Source organism: Meleagris gallopavo, chromosome 1, assembly GCF_000146605.3.
Source record: "Meleagris gallopavo isolate NT-WF06-2002-E0010 breed Aviagen turkey brand Nicholas breeding stock chromosome 1, Turkey_5.1, whole genome shotgun sequence".
NCBI classification, from domain to species: Eukaryota; Metazoa; Chordata; class Aves; order Galliformes; family Phasianidae; genus Meleagris; species Meleagris gallopavo.
In genome coordinates this window covers 74,082,938-74,110,459 of record NC_015011.2, presented here as the reverse complement: position 1 = coordinate 74,110,459, position 27,522 = coordinate 74,082,938, and the positions used below count along the sequence as shown (strand labels likewise).

Sequence of the window (27,522 nt, the reverse complement as noted above, 5' to 3'; positions counted from 1 at the left end):
TTTTTTTCTTCCCTAAATGTCATGCAATGATTCTTCTAGTAGTTTAGTTGGACAGCTTTTCCATAGCGCAATGTATTTTAAAATCAGTAGGGATTTCCTGAAATTCAAGCTAGTTTTTATTAGCTTAATGCAATAGCTTTTGCCTTGGCATGTTTCTGTGAAATTATTGTTTTTCCCTCTTTTTGCATTTGCTACTTTTAAGTTATTACAGATCACCATTGAGACTAAATTTTTTGTATTTTGCAACATCTATTATTCTAGGTCTAATGATTATTCTTTGTACTAGTCATTTTATTCAATTAGTCTGTGTTCCTTTTGCAGAATGATATGTGATACTCCACGTGTTGGAGGTGATTTATCTTTCTCTGTTGCCTGAAGTGACAACTGAGCACAGGCAGACAAAAGTTAAATTGGTCATTTTGTAGAAGAATGTGCTTTATAGAAAAATCTCATTTGTTCAGCTTTCTCACTCATTCATGTGTTTAGCTCTTGCTTCTGGCAGGACCTTTTCTTTACTTGATTTATCTCTGTGTTTATTGTTGTTGTTTGTTTTATTTTTTATTTTTTCTTTTCTTGAAGTTGCTTCAGTTTCTTGGCATTACTTTTTCCAGATAGTCTAATTTGTATCCCAACCTCCTCCTTCTTCCCCTCAACCACTTCTCTTGTTTGAGCTGTCTTTACCCACTGGTGTTTGTAAACTTAATTCTGTATCATCTGCAAGTTTAATTAACATTTTGTTTGTTCAATCTTAGATCATTAATTAAGATGTCAGTGAAAACTGGCCCATCTAAGATCCCTGCAGCAACACAGTAGATGTCTCTTGTGTTTGATGGTACCATTGGTACATATCATTACACTTTTGAAACATTCATTTTCTAGTAATATGAGCAGTACTATTCAGCTATCCAACTTGGATTAATTTTTCAGCCATGATTCCCTTAGTGAGTAGCAAATGCTTTTCTAAATCTAAACTTAAAACATTGTGCACTTCTATTCTTTTTATTCTCTAACTTCATGATAGTTCTATCCTCATTTGAAAAGCAATTGGATTTATCAAGATTGACACACAGTGTTCATAAAGCCATGCTACTTACTGATTATGGTACACACTTTTCTCTGCCCCAGCTTCTCCATTATATCCATCAGCATGCTAAATGCTCTACATCTTACTTCATAGAGCCATGATCTAGGAAAGAGCCTTGTAGAAAGTAGGTAATTTGCCTGGATGGAGCTCATTACAAGATGTGAGACTTAGATGATTAAAGAAGTTATTATTTTTTGTTGGTGTAGTTGGTGATATTGTTGTGTTTTTTTTTTTTTTCTTTCTTTTTTTTTCCCCCTCTACCCCTTGGGTCCTACTTTTTCTGGAGATTATGCAGTCACTCTCCTTTGTTTTTAACACTGTATGAATTACACACTTTCCTGCTAGGGAGGGGCAGGTTTTCCAGTTCCCAGAGCTACCGACTGAGTCACTGGCTCTGTTTTTCTGTTCCATTGTAGATTTATGATTACCATGTTCTACCTTTGTTAGAATATGTTTGCTAAAAGGTGTTTTTTTCTGCTGTACTGTGACATGAGTGACAGTGGCTTGTTACAAACCTTTGAAGCATCTGCTTTGCTATTGCCAAAGGCAAAATAAACTAGCATAGTCCTCAATGCCTTCCTTCAAACAGGAGTAACCATTAATGACAGGTGTGCAGACAAAGTCTAATCTCTTGTAACCATGACTGCTATGCTTTAACTGAAGGAAAAAAAGTCAAGAGAGCACTGAGTATGTTATATGGGAACTGCTGAATCATGGCCTGAACCTCTGATTGATCACCTGAGGCGAGCAATGAGTCAGCCACGGGAGCACAGGTGAAGGCAATTCACCTGTGCTACCAGAAGGGGTGGAGCCTGGCTGCACCTCTCCTAGACTCATTTAAGAGCTGACTGCCAGTGGGAAAGGATCTCTTCTGGAGATCCACTCTACTGGGGTTTTGCAGTGAGTCCAGGATGTGGGTAAGCTTTCTATCTACTCTTTTTGTTATTATAATCTGCTTTGCTAAACTCTCTGGTTTATTTCATAATTATAACATCTTTATATTCATTGACTATACACATGTATATACTGAAAATGGAAAGAGAGGGAGGATTTGCTGATGTTCATCTTACCTGGTCATACTTCTTTGTGGCTAGGTCCTTGAAACCATCTACTGATACTGGCATAGCAGGATTTAGAGCTTCTCTTGGTGTAAAAATCTTGTCAGTTTAAGGAAAAAAAAAAGAGAGAGAGGTATGGAAGAGAGGTTTGCATAAGAAGACTTTCTTTAAGTGTATTTAATGCTTTAATTTATCTTTTTAAAAGCAAAAAATACTATTTATTTTCAGTCCCTTTATTTATGAAAGATCTACATAAACAGAACAAAACTGTGCAGGGGGAACAATGTAAATTGCTTCTTTTATCCATGAGTAAGCTAACTGAAAAGTAAAGCAGTATCCAACTGGTTTTGCAAGAACCTGTTTCAAAAAGTGGACTTAAGTCTATAACTGTCTGTGTCTCTAAGAATCTAGTTTTGCTTGGCTAATTGTCCCTATCCTTCTGTAGATTCCATCAGCAGAAGGTATATAAGATGTTGACCCTCCTGGGAGAAAGATGAGGAGGAGCAAAAGAGAAATCAGGATGTTTGTGCTTTTCTGTGATATCTGGGGACAAGCTTAACTGTTGTTCTTTTTTTTTAACAGTTTTGCCATTTAGTTTTTCTATTTCTTTGCCTAGTGGTTCCAGTTTGAGGGTTCAACTTGTATTTACAGGCTGTCATAGTTTTCACTTGCTTTCTGTGGAACTTCTGAACTCTTCTGCTTCATGTATTAGATGGAGCACGTACTAAAAAGCTGAGCTGAGATCGTATCTGAATCCATAGAGAGAATGAGGCTTGGTTGGCAGCTGTAAGTAGGGCTCAGCTTCACCAAAAAGCACTGAGAAGTCAGACCAGGAATTAATTGTTTATTCTTCACGTTATGAAATTGTAGAATCACAGAATGGCTTTGGTTTGAAGGAACCTTAAAGGTTGTCTATTTCCAAGCCCTGTGCCATGAACAGGGACGCTTTCCACTAGATTTGGTTGCCCAAAACCTCATCCAGCCTGGCCTTGAACACTTCTAGGGATGGAGCATTCACAGCCTCACTAGTAGTGGGTGAGGGTTGAGAAACCTTCCAGTGTCTTCACCCTCATAGTCAAGAATTTCTTTCTTGCTTCTAGTCTAAATCTACCTTTCTTGATTCAAACCAGCTACCTTGTGGCTTTTCACTACACACCCTGAAAAAGTGTCTTTCTCCATGTTTCCTGCAGACTCCCTTTAGATACTGAAATGCCTCAATGAGATCCCCTTGGAAACTCCTCTGGACTAAATAAGCTCTTCAGCCTTTCTTCACAGGAGAGGTGCACCAGCTTCTGATCACCTTCACTGCCCTTCTTTCAATCAACTTTAACAGATAGTGCAGGTGTTTCATGGTTGCTCTTTACTTAGGCGTTGGCTTTTCAAAAACATCAAAACACTTTTAAGCTCCTGTCTAACTCCTACTAAAATTGGGACACATGCTTTATTGGTTGACTGAACTGAGATACTGTTTTACAACTCTTCTGCCATTTGTATTTTGCTTCTGTCTTGAGGTGTTAGTAAAGGGCCTCTTCAGCCTTGGAATGGACAGGGAGGCACACAGATTATGACTGTAATGTAGGCCACCTGAAAGCACTGCAGATGTGGAAGCATGACTATACTTGTGTCTATTCTGTTATAATAAGACTGTTAGCCCAATTTCTCCTATAGCTTTTGTTGGAAACTGGCTATAGTTCTGGAGCTAAACACTTCCACAGCTTTAGATGAGTTTTGGAAACATTTGCCTCATGTCTAAGTTCATGTGAAATTCTTTCATTGGTGTCATTTGAACTTAAGTTTGTGGTTTTTTGGGACTTTGTACCCTTGAGTCCTAGGCAACACAATCCTGTTTTGAAAGGGCCCATGAGTATCATCAAGTCCACCTCCTGACTCCACATATGGCAACCTAAGAGTTAAACATATATTTAAGAGTATTTTCCAAACACTTACTGAACACTGACAGGCTTGGGGCTATGACCAGATCCCTGAGAAGCCTGGCCATCTTCTCAGTAAACAACTTTTCCTAATGGACAAACTGAACTTGCTTTTCCAGAGCTTTAAGCCATTTCTCCTCATCCTATTATTGATTGAAAGAGGTGAGGCTGAGAGACATCCTGAACAGGAGGCAGGATTGAGAAATAAGAATTTTGCTTGGATATCATGAAATGACAGGGCATTATCAATCCCTCAATTTTGTGTTCTCTGACTAGAAAGACACCTAATTTCCAGAAAGTGTTAAGCATCAGTCCTGAGAAAAGTGATTCCCTCTGAAGTTGAAACAACTGCAAACACAAAGCATTTTAAAGTTCACCTTTCTTTGTCTTGACATTATTGGCAAGATTTTGTCATCAGACAAGTTTTCTTCACTGAGTGATTCACTTACGCAGGTCTTCGTGCTATAAATTTTTCAGTAGGTAATAAGTATTTTGTTTTTAGTGTAATGGTGAGATTTTCAGAATGGTGGGCTTGGGAGTAAATATTTTTTAGCTTCCTGTAAAAGGTTCCTTATTTTTATATTTAAGTGAAGAACAGTATTTGGTGAAAATGGTAAAACATGATTTATTTCTCCCTCGCGTATGATTTAGTTTCATGTCTCTCATCCACCTTCGGTAGGGCTGTAAGCTGAATACTTTGAAACAGGGCACTCAGTGAGTTGCTGAAGTAATGGAGTCAAGCAGTGAGGAACAATACAATTTATTGAGCTTTCTAGGTACAACTAATTAACTATTTTGAGGCAATATTAGGCAATTTTCTAGCAACAATTAGTAAGCAAATACTTGAGGGCACATTTAAGCAACAGCTGGTACAGAAAAAGTAAAAAGACTGAGGAAAGGTAAGGAGAGAGATTTAGGGAGATATAGTTCACCACTCCTGGATCCAGCACTGTCTTGATTATTGGTTCTTGATCCATGGGTGGTGAATCAACAAAGGTAAATGTTCCGTTACATTGTCTGGCTGGTCCAAGACCACCCATGGGCTCACAACCCACTTGTGTATTAAGGACTTTTCCAGCAATTTTCTCTGTCATGCACTCCTTGCTCTTCTGATGTTTATCAACCATGAGGAGCCATGAGAGGAAGTGAAGTTAAACAGTCTATCATTCCACCTTAGCAAAGTGATGTTTCATAGATCTTACAGCTCCATTTTTTCATTCTCGGACAATTGATAAGGCTAGTTGTTTGAGTCAACACCTTTGTTGTAAGGTTCAGGCATATATCTATATATCTATGTCAGTAAACCACAGTTCTGTGTACTTCAGGAGACAGTTTTGATTTAAACGTTAGCTAATACTAATGAAAATTCCACGATAAGGAATGGGCACAATTAGTGGACTTCCTTCTGGTTAATTCTTCTTTAACTAGCTCGGTGCTTGTTGAGAGGACTAGTGATGACTACCCCTACTAGGATAAGGGTAGCTATCCATCTTCACCCTATCACAATCATTTTTTTTTTCTGGAAAGATTGAAACATGCCTCTTAGAAAGTCAGAGGAAATGGGAGATCTGAAGGACAGTTCTCACATTGGATATAACATTGGCTCCCCCAGTCTACTTTCAGGGCATCAAGATTGTGTTCTGTCTTATTTATAAAGAATGTAACCAACTGGGTGGTGTGCAATGCCACACGCTGTCTTATCACATCCTGTTTGACTACATTATCTAGGGTTACACTGATAGAAGTTCTCCTCTCTCCATGTTTTGATTTATATCACTGTGTTGGATGTTACATCCCCTCGTTTCAGTCAAAGTTCATCTACTACAACAATTAAAAACATTGTTTTGCTTTGCTCAGCAAGTCAGGTGCCTCTTGAACAGCAGCTGCTGTAGGTAATTTCAGCGTAGCAAGTAAACCAAGCTTAATTTTGTGCAAGGCATAAAAGCATTCTGCTGGAGCCCAATCATATGTTGAATATGATCTAAGGCCAGTAGTTGTTTCTTTGTATATTAGTCTAATGCAGTGATAAGATAGACAAAAGTCTCACAAGGCAGTCTGTAGATGTAATGATTGTATATTGTACAAGGTAATATAGTTCTTTTTTCCTTGCCTGGCACTATTGTCTGTTAAGAGCCTTTTGTTCACCTGCAGCATGTAACACCTACTTTAACCGGTTTTAGTCAGAATTCTAGTCACAGCAGTAGTGTTCTGGATGGGTAGGAGTATTCACAGGTAATAGCTAGCATTGCTCCAGGACTGCAGAAGTCTCAGAGCAAAAGCAAGACTGTAGCTAGTCTCAACATTTGGTTAAATTGTTAATAGAATGAGTAGAGACTTCTCAAAAAGCTCACTGAACTGTTCCCACTCTCACCACTGATGCTGGACTTTCTTATGCAGCTTCAAATGGCACTGGCTCCGGGTTGATTTAATGACTAGAGTGCAGCCTGAGCAATTGGTTGCTGGGGTGCTGCAAAAGTATCTTACCCTGCCAACTAGTTAAGGGCTATTTGGTCATGCTGCTGTTGCATCTTTCACTGCAGAGTTCCTTTAAGCATGTAAATGATCTCTGCTGTTCTGTCTGTAAACTTTATCAGACCTCAGTTATTGCTGTATAACTGCTTTCCCACCTCTTCCTCTTACAGTAATGTTTTTCCCCTGCAGTCATTGAGTTGCACTCCCTTGGAGATACTCATCTACTGATTGCAGACATACTACTTTTTCAGAGGAAATAAACTATTATTATAGTGCCCTAAAGAATTTTCCAGCCTTTTTTTTTCTCTGGTAACTTTCAGTACTATGATATGTTTTGTAGGGTACAACAGAAAAGAACTGCTCCTCCTATTTTGTTATATTGGCCCACAACAAAGGCAGATGTTGGGGGTGTGGCAGCAGATGTTGAACCTTCCTGCCAGTATTCCATTACATTTTGTTGCTGTGCAACAGATGGCAGCAGGGATGCAATTTGACAAAATGGCATCTGACGTGGAAATGCATGGGAAATAAAGGTGTGAAATTAAATTCCTCCATGCAGGAAAAATCATACCATTAACATTCATTTCCATTTGCTGGATGCCGATGGGTACTAAACAGGAGATGTGAGCTCTTTGAAGGGGATGGTGGTGTTTCAGCAGTGGTGACAGCAACAATGGGGCACCTCTGCTGGTACAGACTTTTACAAGTGCAGCATGCAGGCTCTTGTTCATGGCTGGCAATAGTGAATAGCTAGTGGTGGCAATTATGTTGAAAAATGTTTTGTAGCTGAGAATTTTCTCTATTTATTTTTGTGTTATTGTGCTAATTGTATCTGTTGTAGTTTTCAAGGAAATAAATAGAAAGCATTAATTTCAGAGAAACCTGCATTCCAAACTCTCACTTTCTAAACTCAGATATCCTTGCATGACTTCATTGTATAAACTCACTTATTTCCATTAGGATCATGCTAATAACTGGTTGTTGCTGTCTCTATTTAAAAAAGTTATATTGTACTTCTCTAAAGTTCTAGTTTGTGCAGCAGGACATACTCTCTTCTGGATGAATTTTTTTTGAAGTTATCTGACTCTATTACTGATGGGACATGAAAATGTTGTGGTTCAGATGCTCATTTAGGTATTTGACTCATGTAATCAAAGTAGAGAATGCCAGAATTGTTCATTTTTATTTGTATTGCAATAATGTCAAGGAATACCTGTAATGAGAAGTAGTCCCTGCCTCAAGAGCTTGTCCCATGAAATGAAACAAGTCGAAGAAATGTATATAATTAATTGAATTGCTCAAGGTGCAGCCAGTGAGAGTGGAACTGTGCTGTCAGATTCCACAAGACTGCGGCAAGCATTGCTTCCTGGGCAAAGTGGATAGGGACATCTCTGGATAGTGGTGTTGTTTGATACCAGTTTCAGCAGGCAAAGATGGTAGACATGGAGTAAGGGAATCTTCTAGACAACTCTAAGAAAACCAAACAGCTGGCTGCAACTTTTCATGTCCTTAGGAAAGTATGATTTTGAGTTAAGCATCTGCCACAAAACTTAAAAGGGAACCGTTACCAACAGTAATGAGTATAGAATTGATATCAGAAAGCAGATGCGTTAGTTTGTTAAACTAACTATAGCTTGTTTAAAAATATGATCCCTGTCATTGAGATATCACTGAAGGGTTTGTGACAGATGTCTAGCTCTGCAGGATCTCTGAATCACCATGAGATGCCATGTGTGAAAGAAGAGAGAGTTAGCATTGAAATTGCCAGCTTAAGAACAATTATATTGAAACTACTGGAGCTGAAAAATTTCTGCATTTTCCATACTCTTGCTTTCATCTGAATCCAAAGTCTGCCCCTGTGAGTGATTTGTATTGAGACAGGCCATGATGTAAATAAGAACACAGATCAGGAGTAAATAAGAAACAGTGTTTGAACAGAGAGAAATGTAACAAAGAAGTAGAGTGGTGATGACGAGGTGGAGGTGTTATGAGGCACTCGTCTGATCCTGGAGCCCACAAAAAAAAGGTAGATAATATCTTAGTTATTCTTATTCTATATTTTACTGTAAGATATGAGAATAAATATGAGAACCTGGTAGTGTAAGATTTATAATGATGGAATCTGAAGAGAACACATGTAAAGTTTAGGACCTCTGGCATGTTTGCTGAAATGAGAAAAGATCAGATGATGTACAAAACAATTGTCCTGGGGATTCAGAAGGAGAAGGAACTGGCTGATTGTGCCTATGAACTGGAATGTCTATTTAGTGATTTCAGAATCAAATTCGCACCAGAAAAAAGCTTTGACTACAGGCTTTTCCAAAAGCAGAATTTACAAATAAGCTTGTAAGTACTGAAATACTTACTGATATTAGAACACTCAGAAGAATATATTTTAGAAAACATCATACTTTTAAGTTAACAACTTTTATGTGTTTTGGTTTTGATTGAATGGAAAACTGAAGAAAACTATGCTAGAAGCTAATTAAAAACATATGTATTTTGTTAAAGCCAAGAGGCTGGTAATTAATAATATTCATACCTTTTTTTGTAATAGGTGATAGTTTCACCATCACAGTGTTTCTTCAAAATGCTCTACTTCTGCTCAGATGACATTATCAATGGATAATGATTTAGTTTTTCAGCTTCCCATACCAATAAACCCATTTAACATAGAATTTGTCTTCCAGCTCCTCCATGGCTTTGTTTAGTAAGTCGCCACCTTTCTCACCAGTGAATTCAGAGTTTGCATCAACTGACTGGGAAACTGGAGGCCTGAAATCTTCAGCAAAAGAAGAGAGCTACAGACCAGACAACTCCAGAGTTGAGCTCTGAGCAAGTGGGATTGCGCGTAAAGCTTACTATTTAAGCAGTGTTAATTAGGATAATCTTGCAAGTTCTTTAAAACATTATATCTCTGGTTCAGTAAGATGCTAATGTTACAAGGATTTTAACAGTCTTTTCAATCTATGGAATATCTTCTGAAGTTATCATGAAGAAGGCTAAGTGGTGTTAGTGTCATAGTGATTCTTGAGGTTTCAGCTGGAGATAGAAAAACATCCTGCTTGATATCCCCATGATAGCATATTTTAATGCTTACTGACTTAGCTGTAGCTTGAAATAAATAGGACTAACATTGTTGGTCAAGGAATGAAAAGCAAGAAAGTAACTTTAATATCTCTATAATTTCTTCTCATTGTTTTTACGTTCTGCATCTCTTGTTTTATACCAATGTGAAATAAGGATCACATATGCTGTCTTTTGCTTTGAGGACTTTCCTGAATACACAAGTGACATCTGCTGAAGTTAGTGCAACTTTTCTTTTGTACTGGGAGAAGACAGTCTTGGGGATCAACATGGAACTGAATACAAAGTATGTTTTCTCTTACTTAATTCTGGATCTTGCATCAGAGAAGACACAAAGTTTGTCACTGAGAGGGCTTGGCACAGATATGAAGCCTTGTAAAACATTGGATGAACAGGCAGCAACTCCTAGTGTATGAATGCAGAGCTGGAAAAAGGACCTATGCTTCAGATATAATAATTTTCAACATAAGAGTGCATTGTGATTAAATCATCTACTGGGTGTTAACCTGTATCTATATGGGTCTTGAGGAGATGAAAGTAACAGATTTCAAAATGGGTACTCTTTATGTTTGATAGCCATATATTCCCTAGGAGGTGACTTTGTTTGCTTGTACGTATTGATAGGGATTTTGGCTTCAGAACGGAGATCGTGGTCTTGAAAGACCCAAAACTGCCAAGCTGTATGAATCTTTTCACTTGGTGCAGATCCTGCTGTCTGTTTTAGACCTACATCTCTAAATGCAGGTTGTACTATGAATACATTTACTTTGTCAAACCTTAAGCTTCTTTCTGAATTCCATTTGTTTCTCAATGTGACAGCTGAAGTTAAAACCAGCCTGTGACCAATGTTTGTGGAGTTCTTGAGGGAGAACTAGCTGCTATAGTTGCCAAGCTATTCCATCATGTTTGAAAAGTAATGGCTGTCAGATAAACTCCCCTGTGCCTGGAAAATGGTTTACTCTCTTTTTTAAGAAGAGTAGAAAGGAAGACCCAGGAAACTACAGACTGGTGAGCCTCATCTTTGTGCCTGAGAAAATCACAGAACAGATCCTCCTGGAAGTTATGTTAAGGCACATGCAAAAAGCAATGAGGTGATCTGAGACAGCCAGCACAGCTTCATCAAGGGCAGATAGTGTCTGACAAATATGGTGGTTTTCTACAATGGAGTGACAGCACCAGTGGATAAAGAGAAACTGAAATCATCTACTTGGACTTAAGTAAGGCCTTTTAACATGGTCCCACAGCATCCTTATCTCTAAGTTGGAGAGATGGGGATTTGAAGGGTGGTGAACTATTCAGTGGATAAATAATTGGCCTCATGGTCACAACCAAGTGGTAGTAGTCAATGGCTCTGTGTACAAGTGGAGACATGTTCTCCTAAGGATCTGTCTTGGTACTGGTGCTATTCAACATATGTATCAATGACCAAAACAGTGGGATTGAGTGCACCCTCAGCAAGCTTGCTGATGACAGTAAGCTGAGTGGTGCAGTTGATAAAATGAAAGGAGGAATCTAGATGGGTTTGAGAAGTGGCCCTTGTGAGCCTAATGAGGTTCAACAAGGCCATGTGCAAGGTGTTCCACTTGGGTTGGAGCAATCCCGGATATGTCTACAGAGAAGAAAACATTGAGATGTGCCTTGCTGAGGAAGACTTAGGGGTTCTGAAAGCTTGTCATGGGCCAGCAGTGTGCACTTATGCACCAGAAGGCCAACTGTATCCTTAGCTGCATCATAAAAGAGGTGGTAAGCAGCCTGGGGGAGTTAACTGTCCCCCTCTACTCTGCTTTCATGAGGCTTCATTTGGAGGACCACATCCAGGCTGTGGCCCTCCAACACAAGAGAGATGTGGAGATGTTGGAATGGGTCCATAGGATGGCCAAAAAGGTGATCAGAATGCAAAGGTTTTCAAGCTACGTGATCTTTCAACCCAAGACATCCTGTTATTATTTTCATGTGCCCTTAATTTATTCTATTATTGTATAATTTTAATGTGCTTTAAATATGAATAAGGTCAACAGGCACCAGTAAATAAGTGTGCTCAGAGAAACATCAAAAGAAGAACAACTGAAACAGAGCTTTTGTTTCTATGCCAAGTTGCTCTTTGGGAACCTTATTTCTCTCTTCTCATTTCCCAGCAAGAGAATCTCTTTAACTTTTTACTGAACACCTGACAGTAAAGGAGATGTATCAGTGATTGATAATTGGTGATGGAACCAACTGTTCTGTTCATTTCAGGGCATCTTAAAGTCATATTGCCTGCTTTAGTACCATTCACAGCGTGCTTCAAATGTCTGTCCCAGAGGTTGAGGCCAAATGTGAACTCTCCTTTCTGATCCCATCAGCCTCACAGTTTTTTCTTCCTTCTCCAACAATATTTATTGTTGTCCTTTACCTTAGTGGCCGAGTTCAGTTTTAGCTGGGCTTTGGCTTTTCTAATTTTCTCCCCGCACAGCTTCACTATGTACCTGTAATCATCATAAGTAGCTTGCCCACTCTTCCAGAGACCATAAGCTTTCCTTTTGCTCTTGAGTTCCAGATAAAGGTCTCTTTCAGCCAGCTGACCTCCTTGCCCATCAGCTTGTCTTCCATGACTTGGTCAGCTCCTGCACCTTCACAGTTACATCCTTAAAGTATTCCCAGCCTTCCTGGGCTCCCACTACCTCCCAAGGGACCCTCTCAACCATGATCTTAAAGAGGTTGATGTCTGCCCTCTGGAAGTCCAAGGTGGTAGTTCTGCCTTCTCCCTCTGTGGTTTGACAAGGACTGAGAAATCTAGCATCTTGTGATCACTATGCCCCAGACAGCCTCTAATGTTAACATCCCCCACAAGACCTTCTCTGTTAACGAACAGCAGGCCCAGGATTTTGCTTCCCCTTGCTGGCTCCTTCACCAGATGTGTCAGGAAGTTATTTCCCACCCACTCCAGGAACCTCCGAGACTGTTCCCTATCTGCGGTACTATAAATCCAGCAGATGTCTGAGAGCTGAAGTCCCCTACAAAAACAAGGGGGAGAGACCTTGAGACCTCACCCAACTGTTTGTAAGGTGTCTTGTCCACCTCTTCATCCTGATCAGATGGCCTGTAGCATATTCCTATGATGACATCAGTCTTACTGGCCTTCGCTTTAATTCTGACCCATAAGCTCTCAGTCCTGTAATCTCCATCATTAATTTCCACACATTCGTGTTCTTTCTTAGCACAGAGGGCTACACCACTGCTTTTCCTGCCTAGCCTGTCTCTTGAAAAGTCAGTAGCCATCCATCGCAGCACTCCAGCTGTGTGAGTTGTTCCACCATGTTTCTGTGATGGCAACTATATTATGGCTTTTATGACCACACAGTGGCCTTCAGCTCCTCCTGTTTATTACTCATGCTGTGTGTATTAGTGTAAAAGCACCTGAGCTGGGCCTCCTTTTTAATGGCAGTAGGCCTAATGCCTTCATGACCATACTCAGGTGTTTCTATAGCCACTAACCTCACACCAACCCTTGTGTTTTTCATACGAAAGGGTGAGTCATCCTCCTCCTTCATGGTGACACAAGACTGTGAGGTCTTACTAGCACATCCCTCTCCTACAAGCACTGGCATGTTACATACAGTCTCTGTTCTAATGTCACCAGTTACACTCTCACCCCCCCTTCGTACCTAGTTTAAAAATTTATCAATGAACCTTCCATTTCCTGTCTTAAGACTCCTTTCCACTGGTGGGAGATAACTCCTATCAATTGCCAGCAGGCCTGGTCTAATGCAAATAGAGCTGAAGGTAAAAAAAAAAAAAACAAAACACCCAAATCCTGCTGGGCACACCAGGCTCAGAGCCAGGTATTAATCCTTTGGTCCATCATATTTAGTCCTTTATCATTCCCTGTAACTGGAGGGATAGAGGTGAACACAACTTGTGCTCCTGAACCCTTTACCTGTCACCCCAAGGCTCTTAAGTCCTTTTCCATAGTCTTTAGGGAAGTCTTTATATTCTTCCTATATCATCACTGCCTACCAGAAACAAAATAGGGGATAGTAATCTGAGGACCGAACTAGGGATGGAAGTTTCTTCCTTATGACTTTAACCTGGGATAGCAGGAGGCAATAGACCTTCCTGTGTAGACGGTCTGGTCTGCATATTGGCTCTTCTGTTCCCTTCAGCAGAGAGTCACCAATGACAGTGACCCATCGTTATTTTCTTTGCTGATGAGGTTTTAGTGCTAAGTGAGGTCTGGTTAGACTTTGGTGACACCACCAAGTGGGGAGAACCATCATCACTACCATTGTCCAGTTATCCCTGCAGAGCACTGTTCCTGTTCTTCAGGGGCAGCTGGGGAGGCAGGGGAATCTCTGGGCAGGCATGCCTGCATTGCTGAGCAGGGACCTTTAGGGGGTTCATGGCAGCAGGAACACTGTCTGCCTGCTGGTTCCCCTCTATCACCTGTTTGTAAGGTGGCATGTGGTGATGTGCTCCATGTGGAGCCTCAGCTGGCTGCCAAGATCTCTGGGTTTGGCACCACCAATCAATCTCTCTCTCACATTCCTTGGTGATCGAGGGCTTCTTACAGGTTTGTGCCCATTTAAATCTCCCGCTGTTGCCTCTGCAGCAGCCATGCCAACTTCTCTCACAAGATGGATAGATGGACAGTAGTAGGCTATACCAGAGCCTCATATATTCCAAACATTCTAAGAGATAAGTCTTACAGTGGCTTTTCTGAATTTCTGTGTGAACCATTTGTTAAAATGCTGCACCATGAAGTAAGAAGTGTACAGTGTCTAGAAATTACTAAATTATCAGCATTCTTTTATACATTTCCTCAGCATTTGGTGGGCTGCTGAGTTGTAAAAATCTACTGCTGTTTAATGTCATTAAAAGAGTACCAAAACCATCTGAGAGCTAGTGTTGTCAACTCTTTTTACAACTTCACCTTTTGAAATGATAAAAATCTCAAGAATTTAATCTTTTTATTTAAAAAGAAAACCTAACAAAAAAACAACTATTGTCTTTGAGAAGGTTTTATGATCAATAAATTGAAAGAGATAAGAAGCTAAAAAGGAGTATGTTGTGTAACATTTTTTATCCAATGTCAAGGAGGTTTCTGGAGACCTGAACTCTGACTTTCTGAACTTCCAAAGTTGAGTAAATTGGTCTAATTTGTGGTTTATTATTATAATAATTATATATATATTAAATCATCTACAGGAAAGAATAACTATGCTTTTCTTTTCTAACTAGTTTTTGACATAGATCATGCTCAAATTCCTCCTCAGACCTCTATATTATTGCTATGATATTCCTAGCTAGTCTGACTAGGTGGTCTCCTTACTCTTTAGTTCAGTGCAACTTTGATTATTCTGTTGATCTGGATAAAAGAATTTTTGTGATTTTCTATCTCTGTGGTTCAGATAATGAAACCATTAAAGAGGTAAACAATTTTGCAATTAAGGCAGGGGAGTAAGATTGTGTTCTTAGAATCCATTTGTCTTCTATATGATTGACTGGAGTTAATGTCAATACAGTGTCTGTACTGTCTGAATTTGCTTTCTGGATAAAAGTTTTAGCAGGTCTGCTTAATGACTTCAGTCTCCATTGTTGGGTTTTATAAATAGAATATAGTTTTATAAAATTTATTGTAGTTCTCAAGAGCTAGCAGCTGCCTGCTTAGGTTGAATGCAATAACAGTTTCTGCTCCTGCCTTGTTTATTAGACTGTTGTCTAATAGTTTAAAAATGGTTGAGGATAAAAGGACAGAGACGCACAGAGAACTGAAGGAACTTGCCAAAACTTGTTCTGAAGATGAGCAGTAGGAACACTGTAAGTAACTAGGACTCTTAAACAGAAGTCCAGTGCCTTATTTTTTTACTCCTGGTGCCTTTGACTTCTGCCAGATTATAATTGTTGAGGTTTGGGAGACACTGCATTAAACAGCTTCACTTCAGGAACTGCTTTTTAGAAGTGCAGTTCATCCTTGAGAAATGTCAATGTTAAAAATGTCACTGACCACTAGCTTCAATTCAGTGAAACAGCATCTAATTTATTAATCACTATTTCACTTTGTGTAGTCTTTCATATAGACTGAATAACTGTATGTGTGTTTTAGTAAGCTAAATAACACTTTCAAACTTAATCTCTGCAGGAGAAGGAAATTAGGAGATAAAGGCACAGGCAAGAAGATTGTTTCTGAGGAGAATGGGGAACTGATAGAAAGTTAATGAACCAAACACATACTGGAGCAGGCTTTATAGAAGGATTTGCAGAGAAGGTTTCCATCTCCAACACAAGCACTGATTTACTGTTTAAGATAAACTTGAAGTAAAATCCTTCCTCACAGAGATGTTTTAGTTTCTTTAGTGTCACCTCATTTTTTTTAATAAGGAGAATTTCCAATTGACAGATGGGATATGTTTGTCACCACAGGTTCTGAGTCTGCTTCTCCACGTGGCACCTTGGAGCTTCTAGCTGGCACCATTACCTCCAACGAGTGGAGCTCTCCTGCCTCCCCTGAGGGGAACAACGATTCAGGGGGCAGTGAGGCCTTGGACAAACCAATTGACAATGATGCTGAGGGTGTATGGAGTCCAGACATTGAGCAGAGCTTCCAGGAAGCGTTAGCCATCTACCCACCATGTGGACGGCGGAAGATTATCTTGTCAGATGAAGGCAAGATGTATGGTAAGGAGAAAGAAAGGACACATCATAGAATTTGTGACAGCCACCATTTCTGTGCAAACCACCGTTCTGTGTTCTGAATGCAGTTTTTCTTCTCAAGCTATCCCAAATTGATGTAGTTTGTCACTTCAAGTTGTATTTAGGAAAATCCATGAAGATTTTAATTAGTGTGAGGTTCTATAATCCTGTAAAAATCAGAAGGAATCTGCAAATCAGAAAAAAAAAACACTATAGGTTGGACGCTTTTTTTTCAGAGAAGAATCAGTAAGATAGGTCCCCTGAGCTGGGCATGCTACTGAACTAAATTCTGGATAGCAATAATCGTTCCATGGTGTGACTAAGTCTGTCTTTTGAGTTATCTCTCACTGCTGTCTCCAAAATTATTTTCCTAACAGATAAAGGCTCGTGTGCCTGGTGCCACAATTCAACTCCCAGACCTGACTGGCCCTGTAGATAATTTGCAAACAGCTGCAGTTTGTTACCTAGCTATACTTTTGAGGCCTCAAGAATGGCAGAAAACAGACCCTTCTGGATTCTCTTTTTTGTTGTAGTTTGCTCTCTTTTGGCACAAATGGTTTTCATCAGTGGGATGCTCTCAGTCCTGAACACAGAGAAACACTGTCTTGCAGCTGCGGCAGAAGTCCCCTTCTTAGGTGGTGGACAAGATTTGGAATTTTTGACATTCCACAGTTAAAAATTCTTTCTTGATTATGTCTGCAAAAGCAGATCTGGGCTGGAACCTCTAGCTCAGGGTATTGGAAGGAGCCACCCGATACTTCTGTGACTGTGTACTTCTGAGGTTGAAAGTGCACAGCCTTTCATTAGAAGTCCAAGGTTAAAATTGTTTCTTGGTACACTAGCATGGATCTTATGGAAGACAACCCTCCCCTAGCCCAGTCAGTGTTTTTTTTTTTTCACTTCTGAAATTGAATCTGTTTCCTTGAAGGCCCATTCATGGGATGCCATGCCCTGAAGTTTCATATGGAGCACTTAAGAAGTCATTCTGCAGTTTGCTGTCCACCCGTCATTGTTCCCTGAGCTAGGGTATTAGGTTGCTCTCACTGAGGGCGTCACTGGGGTCTTATTTATGCAGCCTTATCTACAATTGATCATTTTAATGGTTATATGCATTATAATATTTGTAATCATGCAATATATTTTGAGTAAGTCTAATCACCTTGAAGCTCCTTAAGTGTCAATATTCCGATGCAGATATCAATTTCTGATTTTTTCCTCCAAAAAAGGAGGAAAAAAAGAACTTCAGTTTGAATAGGCCTGCAGACTTGTTTCACTGTCCAGCTTGTGCCAGAATTTGGATAAGGAATGGTGGAAGTGGGAATGAGAAGTTATAGTTTAAGTGAGAATAGGACTGTTTCTTTCAGAAGAAAAGCTTGCTTAAAACGTTGTTCAAAGTGAAATCTTACCTGACAATCTAATTTGTGGTGCCTTATGATAATGAAGATGAGATAGAGACACGTTTCTTGCTGCTCTGACAGTTTTCTTCACAGTTAGCTTTTAAAATTACTGGTGAAAGAGTTGTTTTGAGACTCTCTTCATTTACTAATCATTTTATGCATAGTCTTAGAACTACAAATTTAGGTTTAATGTATCAGAGCAGAGAGAGAAAGGTACTGGAAAATAAATGAGAGAGCAAAAGCAAAACTGAAATAGAATGAACTACAAAACAGTGTGGGAGTTACCTGGATTTTGATCTGACATTTTGTGGAAAGTCTCTGTCTAACTACACTTGAGAGTGTAGAACGTAAATAACCTACCTGCAGGGTAAAAAGTCTAGGCTTGGCTCTGGGAGAAGAAATGAACCAAGCTCTTTCCCAGTGTTCCAAACAGGACAGTGTCCCTGCTTACCTTCAGTGCACCTGTTCCCATCATGGATAGTTCAGTGAACTCCTGACAGAATCCTAGGCCTCCTTTGCTTACTAGTCTCTAGGATCCATGCCAAGGAAGTGGGGCCCTGTCTGGGATCTCTAGAAAGATATGACGTGACAGGGAGAATAAATATAGTCCCTGATCGCATCTTTACTGTTTCTGAGTCAGGTCACAGAACAGGATATGTTGTATGTGGAGCACGTCCCTCTCCAAGAGAAGGTTGTTAGCTGTTCCATGGCTAATTTGCACACAATTCATTGAAATAGGAAAGGAATAAGGGAAAAAATGTTACATAGAACTGTATATGCGCCTTTCCCTTTAAAATGGGAACTATAGAATGATAGAGTAATAGAATCCCTTGAGTTGGAAGGGAACCATAAAAATCACTGAGTCCAACTACTTGCTCCATATAGCCAAACCTTTTCACTGTTTCCCAGTAAGGAATGGCTTATATGACACTAATCTTTCTTGCATGATGCTTCATTTCCCAGAATCTCTATGGTGTGCAATCCATATAGTTCTCGCCTGTTGAGAGACAATCTGCTATCAGACGAAAATCAGTACCTTTTATCAGTAAACATTTCAAACAACTTAGTGTGCATCAAACCATTATGAAAAACTTTCACTTCTCTGTTTCAATCCATTTAAAATTGCACAAAAATATGAGTTTCAGCCTGTATACAGGCTTCATGCTCATGTTTCCTACCATCTTCAGAGTTCATGTTTTTACAGCTCTTCAGCTGACAGTCTTTATTGCTGTCTATTTCTTTATTGCTTTATGTGCTGTGTGTGGAGTAGACATCGCTCCTACTTCTTCTGCAAGTATAGCATATTACCTGATTTTGTTTCAGTCAATTGGAGCACACTGAGGATATACTCAGTCATGCTGAACTGGTTGGCCCAGGTAACTGCAAAATTTGATTTTGAGCTGTGATGTCCCTCGGAGAGTGACTTTTGCAGTTCCTATCTCTTTCATTATTGTGACCTAATGAACTATAGAACAGCCCTTTATCCCACAGTTTTGAAAACAAAATGGAATCTGCCATTCTAAACACAAGAAGGCAGACCAAACTTAGATTTGTGAACAAACTGTCAGAATGTATACTTTTATTTTTTTCTGGTGATAGGTGTGATGTTTTTGGAGTTGCTTAATAAAAAGGTTTAGTTTCACCATGTCAGTTTTCTTCTTTGTTTATGTGTGGTTTAATTCTTCATCATTACCTAGGTGAAACCTGATTTCTGGAGGCTTTTGTGATGGATTAAGCTTCCATCTCTTTTCTAAGATGAATTTAAGGTTCTTCATATTAAATTTTATATCAATTTAACTAGTGGTTTTTTTCAATGTGAAAAAAAAAAGAATACTTTTCTCTAAGTTCCAAGTATTTCCTGAACATTGAAAAATTTACTACTTTTGAAATGCTTAATTAACAGACAGGAAACTGTTTGCACTTGCAATTGGTAGAATGAAAAACACTGACTATGTCATCTTTATTTAACATGCTTAGTGAATCAACAGTTCTGCTGTGCTCCACCTGTTATCTAAATTATTGTGACTACTTTTTATTTCTTTGTTCTGCTGATTAAACAATGGGTACCGATCCTTTGTGATTTTAGCAGATTCATAGTCCCATTTTTATATGTCAGGCCTAAAAGCAAGTATGCTGTAAGGGATTAAGTTATTCCCACTATCTAGACCTGCAGCCACAGAGCATTACTGTTTTGGCTCTCCCTTTGGCTTTTTCATTTTGAAATTTCAAACATTTAGTATTTTCCAATAAAAAGTTGATCTGTAGCAGTTTATTATCAGCAAAATACTTCTGCTTCTTTATGTTGGAGATTGCACAGTGCATTTAATTTTTTTTCTAGTTTAGTAAACCAGCCTTACATACTCTGTAGTTGCATCCACTCTTCAGTATTTTTACCTGAGAGATGACTTATTTGTCAGCTTTTTCCCTTGTACTACCAAGTCACTGTGATTCTGGGTAATTACACATTTGCAGTTGTTTTCTGAAAAGCATAATAAAAATCTGTAGTGTTTCCTTCTGCTTTTTGAAATATTCACTTCTTTCACAATTGGATCTAAATATTTCCAGTTGATAATCTGCTCTTAAGTAAACAAAACATTCAATTACAACTTCAGGTTGAATTCAAAACCTGGGCATAATATCAGATACGGGGAAAAAAAAAAATTAATCAAGTCCACTGCCTTAAGTTTATTTTTTTCCTGGAAACAAGAACATGCAAATCTCTTCTGGCCAGGCTTTTGCAAAAACATTACCAGAAGGATCTCACAAACAAGTATAGAGTTCTAAGAGCAGTAAGAGTACTAGTCTTAACATTGAGCTCTGGCAGTTGGAGGGACTGATTTAGGAGAAAAGATTAAAGAAGCTGAATATGCTTAGCTTGGCTAAGTAATGACTGAATGGTAGAGGGGTAGAGGAAACTTAATAACAGTCTAAAAATATTTGAAGGGTGTTAACATTTAGGAGAGAGGGATTTTATGTGGAACATATGAGCAGGATTAGAATTAATTTCAGAGAAAGAAGGAAAGTAGAATGAATATTAGAAGAAGCTTCTCCATATCCAGAGTTCAGTGCCTAGAGATCTCTGTCATAGGAGTTAGAATGGAGATGTGGAGACTTTTAAAATGTATCAGATAAAATTACAAGGAATGTATTTGTAAAATTAGTCTTAAGAAGTGGCCTGATGTGATTGTGTTTTATATAAATAAGATGGATCATAGATTGGCTTTAATACGCTTTTATACAAGAAGAAGCTAAAAGAAGTGGCAGTATTCTCATTTATATAGGATCCAGATAATGAGCACAGAAGAACTAGGACAGTGTATTTCTTGAAACAGTTACTCATTAGCTGATCCATAACAAGCTCTGTACTCTGTGTATGGTAAAGATCTGGGCAGCAAAACTGAGAAGGCTGTGTGAAATTTGTGCCTAAACAGATGGTTTTGCAAATCTTGGTCATAGTGGAATTGTGGGGGCAGGGTAAACTTGCTGCTGAAAGGTACATAGCAGCTGTTTCTCATTGCTGTCACCTTAATCTTCTGACCCATCCTCTGAGTATTCCTTCAAATTCTCTGGATCTCAATGCATGTGCACAGACACAGTCATGTTTTATTGCTAGCTTCTGAAGAGGGAATTATTTCCATTGAAACGCTTCAATATGAAATGTCTTAATTATCCCTCTTCTTTTCACTGTAGTGTGATTTGCACAGTTAACTGAAAATTCCTTTCTAGGAATTTAGGTTTTGTCTATGGACTGGAATGTTGTTGTGTTCTGTTACCTCAGCAAGAGCTGTTTATACAATAGGTGTGACCAAAATTATTGATCGTGGTAGGCAGAGGCCTACTTCTTTGCATGATATTTCAGGGAAACATACATGGAAGTGCGTTGTTTAGAACAATGGTATCTTAAACCTTAACTGGTGATTATGAGCCTCCCTACAATATGTACATCATCATCTTCAATTGTAGAATCATTAAAAAAAAGAGAGAGAAAGACTGGGATGGACATTCAAAGGTCATCTTATCTATTCCTGTGTGGAGAAGGAGCATTAGCTCTACTTAAGCTCTTTGTGTCCAACCCGACAGTTTTATGGTTAAAATTGGAGTAAAGTAATTTTAGATACAGCAGCTTTCATCTAGAAGATAGTTGAAACATTTCAACATTTGCAAATTTCCTTTTGAACCCACATGCATTTTTAGGTATCCCTTGTAACTTAAATAATTTTGTCAGCCTCCTGTTCCTGCTTTCCTGTCACCTCCTGGATAATAGTTGCCCAGCTATCTTGCAGGCTAAACTGTAAAGTGTCAAAGAACAGCTATTTAAATAAAGTAGTACAGAACTGCTCTAGAGATAGGCAGAAGGAAAGAGGAGAAGAAAAATCACAAGCTACTGTTAGGAAATTTTATGAGCCTGGCAGAATTCAGCTATTATCCAGACAAGTTTCTGGATAACAGCCAAGCCTTCATTTCTGTGAAGCATTTCTGTGAGACTTTCTGTGAAGTTTTTCTTCCTTGTTCTCTTATAAATGGCAATAATCAATACTTCATATCCACCTTTTACAGAATGAATTGAACTGAGCTGTGGGATATGGTGAGAGGGAGTTAGGTGAAAAGGCAAATAGTTTTTCAACAGTAGTTAGCCATTCAATGGAGTTCAGCTTCCCATGAAGCTATGACTTGATGGTTTTAATTAATTTCCACATACAAAATCCGTATTCATTTCTTCCTGTAATACAAGAAGAGTTTCTAGGTACCTTAGCTGTCCTTAAGCTGCTGCATAATTTTTAGTCAGTTGGGCAGAACTAGGTCCTGATATACAGGAAACTGTAGCAGTCAGAACTTCATGCAAGTACTAAGCCAGAACAGGCTAAGTGCTTGAGAACAAAGTTTTGTTGATCATGCAGAACACAGCTGATGAGGGCATTGAATTTTAATGCACTGAAAAATACTATACTTAATGTTGAGGGTTGGTGCAGGGTTGTGTAGCCTGAGGCTTCCCGTTAGAGTAATGGTGAGGGACTGCTACATGAATACATTGCTACACTTTAGTAAAAGATCGTCTTTACAGAGAATAATCCCATGTACCTTTGGGAAAGATTAGGAAGTAACTCTGTCTTCAGAGCAACGATTCAAGGACAGTAAGAACATTGCTTGTTCTCTTGGCAGTGTATGTGCATTCTAGGGTTAGGTGGAACACAATTCCAGGCTACAGTTTCTCAGACTGCAAAGCAGGTTTAAGAAGTTCTGCCCCGATTCTTTCTCTGTTCTCTTTACAGCGTGGTCACAAAAAGAACTGGATAACCAATCCAATTAAAAACAGACTGAAGAGAGACGGAAAAACAAACAACAACAACAACAACAACAAAAAAAAGCCACCATAAACCCTGCAGCCAACCAAGCAACCCAAATCCCACAAAATCTAAATTGAGTGGCTTATTTTCTAATTTTCGTAATTATTTTAGAGTGATATGTGCCCGCTTCCCCTGTTTTCCTTATTCAAGAAATTTACTTAGCACACAGAAAATGACAAAAAATTTTAGGGAGCAAGAAGAAGGGAAGCTCTTCAAGTTTGTTGCTGTAAGAACACTGGTGACTTTTCATCTATCTCCACTCATTGTTGTGTGCCAATATGAAGTTACAAAAAACTGCAGGCCTTGTAATTATTTTCCCTCATTTGTTGCACTTTGCATGGAGCATCCTAAACTGGCCACCAGGAAGCAACATTTTCAGAATACAGATAGCCCTTCTTATGTTCCTAGGTAAGGATTTAATTTATACAGTGAATGAGAGAAATAAACATTTATGTTTCCTAACGAAAAGGTCTTTCACAGGACAGAGGGCTTCGGTGTTGAGATGAGTTAGTAAATTAAAAAAAATCTGCATTTTATGACCATAGATCAACCTAACCTCTGTTTCTCCTGAAGGGAAGAAATTGTATTTTGTCATCCTTAAGTTCATAGTTGAGAAGTGTAGCATCTTCTTTCTTTAGGAGTGTATGTCCTCTTATGAAAAGGTACTGGTCTAGTTTAAGTAACACATTCTGCCCCAGCAAATAAAGCTTTAACTTCTGCATCATTTCAGAGGAGAAAGGAGCTCAGCCCTTTCACAGTCAAATACTAAACACAGATTTATCAAGGTAGAGCTGAAGATGTGGTAGTGGTAATCACTTCATTATTGTATTTGTATTAATCTGATTGTTTCGATAATTTCTCAAAATTTTATTATATTGACTGCAATGTGCTCAGGAAGGTTTCTTATGGAAGGTAAAAATGGAGCAAATTTGAGCATTGGATGAATGATCAAAGTGATAAAACTCTCTTCTCCTAGCTGAATATAAAATTCTTTGATGTGTGTTATTGTCCTACAGGGGCTCAAACTTGACTGCTAAGCACTGTGGTTCTGCAGTGACGGGAGAGATGTCTTCATAGAACTAGCTAGTGCACTATAGTAAAACGCAGCATGATTTTCTATTATCTTTTTCATGCAAAGTCCTAGTGTGATGATCAGAATTATATGTTCTTTCATTGTTTACTGAATATGTCTTGTTTCTGGATTCAATATAGAATTTAGGAAGAAAAATACAATTTGTTAAAAATAGTGAAAGGAATTTGATTAGTTAACTCTGCTGTTGTTAACTAATCATTTAAAGAGTTGTCTGCACCTCTTATCTCAAAATCAACATACTTCTTTTGAAATTCTACACTGCTGTTGGCTTCACTTGCCACAGGGGTTTGCCACAGTTGCAGTCCCGATGAATTTAAAAAACATGACACGATACCGCACTAGTTGCTCAGTATATTAAATTTAGAAGCACTGTTGAAGTCACAAGAACAGTGAAGAACGAACAGCAGAGTTTACAGATTAATTAATGATGGGGAAGCAAAGTTGGAGGCTACCAGGAAGAGGTGGAAAAATAAGGATGATGGAATCATAGAATGACTTGGGTTGGATCTCAAAAATGATCTAGTTCCAACCTCCCTGCCACATGCAGGAATTACAGCCACTATATCAGGCACTAGAATGAATTGCCCAGAGCCCCATCCAACCCGGTATTGAACAGTTCCAGAGATGGAACATCCTCAACTTTTCTGGACAGTCTGTACCAGTGCCTCACCACTCTCTCAGTGAATTTTTTCTCCTGATGCCTAGTCTAAATCCCTTCTCTTATATTAAAACGGTTCCCCCTCATCCTCTCATTATCTACCTGTGTAAAAATTCATTATCCTCCTGTTTATAAGCTCCCTTTACATATAGGAAGGCTGCAATTAGGTTTCCCCAAAGCCTTCGCTTCTCCAGGATGAAAAAGCCTAGCTCCCTCAGTCTTTTTTCATAGGAGAGGTACTCCAGCTCTCTGATCACCTTTGTGGCCATCCTATGGACCCATTCCAACATCTCCACACCTTTTTCTGCTGGGGGTCACAGCTTGAATGCTGTCCTCCAAAGGAAGCCTCATGAGGGCAGAGTAGAGGGAGACAATTACCTCCCTTTTCATGCTGGCCACTCCTCTTTTGATGCAGCCCAGGATACTGTTGACCTTCTGGTGCATAAGTGCACACTGCTGGCCCATGACAAGCTTTCAGAACCCCTAAGCCTTTCTCGGCAAAGCACATCTCAATGATTTCTTCTCCCAGTCTGTAGACATATCTGGGATTGCTCCAACCCAAGTGGAACACCTTGCACATGGCCTTGTTGAATCTTATTAGGCTCACAAGGGCCACTTTTCAAACCTCTCTAGGTTCCTCTTTTGGATGTCATCCCTTCCTTCTGTTTTATCAACTGCACCACTCAGCTTACTATCATCAGCAAGCTTGGTAAGGGTGCACTGAATCCCACTTTCTTGATTCCGAGACAGACCCCTAACAAACATCACTCATGACCAGCCTCCACCTGTACATAGAGCCCTTGAAGCACAGCCCTTGGCTGCCCTTGGCTGTGACCACCAGACCAATTCTCTGAATAGTTCACCACCCTTCAAATTCCTGTCTCTCAAATTTAGAGACAAGGATGTGGTGTGGGATCATATCAAAGGCATATAGAAAGGAAATGATTATAGAAGGACTTTGGGGGTAGCCTCGGCTTTGTTAGTTGAATTAATAGTAAAAGTAGGAGCTGAAACAGAGAGGGAGGGAAGGATTAAACCTTTTGAGGAGTCTGGGTGCTGAACATCACCAGTGTATTGTATATGTGGTATGTGAAGACAAAGATCTGAAAGGATGAGAAGGACATGTGGGAGACATAGAGGGCAAAGTCTAAAACTTCATAGATAATTTAGAGAGGAAAAAGGAGATCTGAAGGTTGAAAATGAGCAAGCTGAGTAATAAAGAAAGACATAAAGACATAAATGACTGTCAGAGTCAACAAAGATAGGAAGGGATGAAGCGAACCCAGAACTGAAAAGGAAATGTCACATCATTTTTTCTAACCTCAGAGAAGCTGGGCTACAAATTGGAAAACTATGAGAAGTTATTTACCAGGCCTTTGGTGACTTGTGGTAGAGGGATCTAATGAAGTTAACATTAAAATTTGTGTTAAGGATGATATCAGTAAGAGCTAAGTGTTTGTGTATCTTGCCGAAAGGATGGTAATAGCAATTAAAATGATTAAAATGTGGTTTTGACACATGCAGCCCTGTTTGTGGGAAAGGTGATCCCCAGAAAGACATTTAGTGTAGCTGGGAGGAAGAAGCAGTGCCACGAGTGACACCAAGTAAGATTGTGCAAGGAATTAAAGACTCATTGTACATGCTTATGAGAACAGTGCAATTGTTTTAAGTGTCATTCTGAAGTAATCTAAAAGACTTGTTTTGTGTTTTGCTTTGTATACATAGAAAAATATTAATATTTGGTGGACAGTAGAAGTATACTTAAGTCCCCTCTTGTGTCTAGATTTATTGGTCTTGTGATATCTGATGCACAGTTCATTATTTATATCTTTATCTTAATCTACAGTTAACAAGATGCTTAGCAAGTTCAGGGGACTGCTACGTCACAAAAGCTATCATTAAGTGACAAACTGAAATGATAGTTAAGGTGGTTTCCTTGACCTTTCATGGGAAATAACGGCACAGTTGTTTCTGCAGGTCTTCGCTGCACTTCACAGACAGGTAGGTGCATGCAGTAGCTTTGAGAACAGACAGCTGTATCTACTGAGAAGCAGGTATTTTCATTCAGCTTCCACTGACAGGATTTTGCAGAAATCTCAAGTTCTTTGCTCTCATCCACTCCAGAAGAGCCTTTTGGTTGTTTTACCTGAATTTGACACCAAGGCTTAAAGCTTTATCTGCCTCTTGTACAAGCAGTAGTATACCATTACTAGCTGAAAGCCAGCAGGAAGCTTTGAGATAGGTTTGGAAATGGTTTTTATGGCTGTGGGAATTCTTTTGATTCTTTTTTTCCCCTTAGGAGGTAGACATTTCTTTCCTCATACAGCAAGAGAGAAAGAGAATCCTTCCTTGTAGTTGCTGAATTGAATGGACAGTTTTTCAATTCAGTGCAATGGGGTGTGAAAGCTAAATTACTGCCCTTGGAAAAGAGAGGTAAAGAACATGAGGGAATGAGGGAGTATCTACTTTTTTTTTTTTTCTAGTTGTCCATTCTTCCGAACCACATCGATGGCCTGCCTAGCAGGTCGCTTCAGGGGAGGATAAAAAGCTTTTAGGTTCTGGGCTGCTGTTGGCTGAAGATTCATGAAACCCAGCATGTGTTTTTGACATAGGAGGTACAAATGTTGACAGATTTTGGTGACCATGGCAGGCCTCAGCAGAAGTTATTCTACGAATGTAACATAGGATCAGAATGGCACTTTACATGGCTCCAAAATATGAGCCATCT

The 27,522-nt window shown here is 39.2% G+C and overlaps 1 protein-coding gene across 8 annotated transcripts in view; it reads left to right on the top strand.

Annotated features, from left to right (window-relative positions):
• Positions 1 to 27,522, top strand: part of TEAD4 (TEA domain transcription factor 4) — a 79,488-nt gene that overhangs the window by 2,827 nt on the left and 49,139 nt on the right. For all 8 annotated transcript variants that reach the window (XM_019617656.2, XM_019617652.2, XM_031555570.1 and 5 more), the window contains exon 2: positions 16,032 to 16,286. In XM_019617656.2, coding sequence (XP_019473201.1) covers positions 16,280 to 16,286 — 7 coding nt within the window. In that variant the 5' untranslated portion in view covers positions 16,032 to 16,279. The remainder of the gene's footprint in view (positions 1 to 16,031; positions 16,287 to 27,522) is intronic.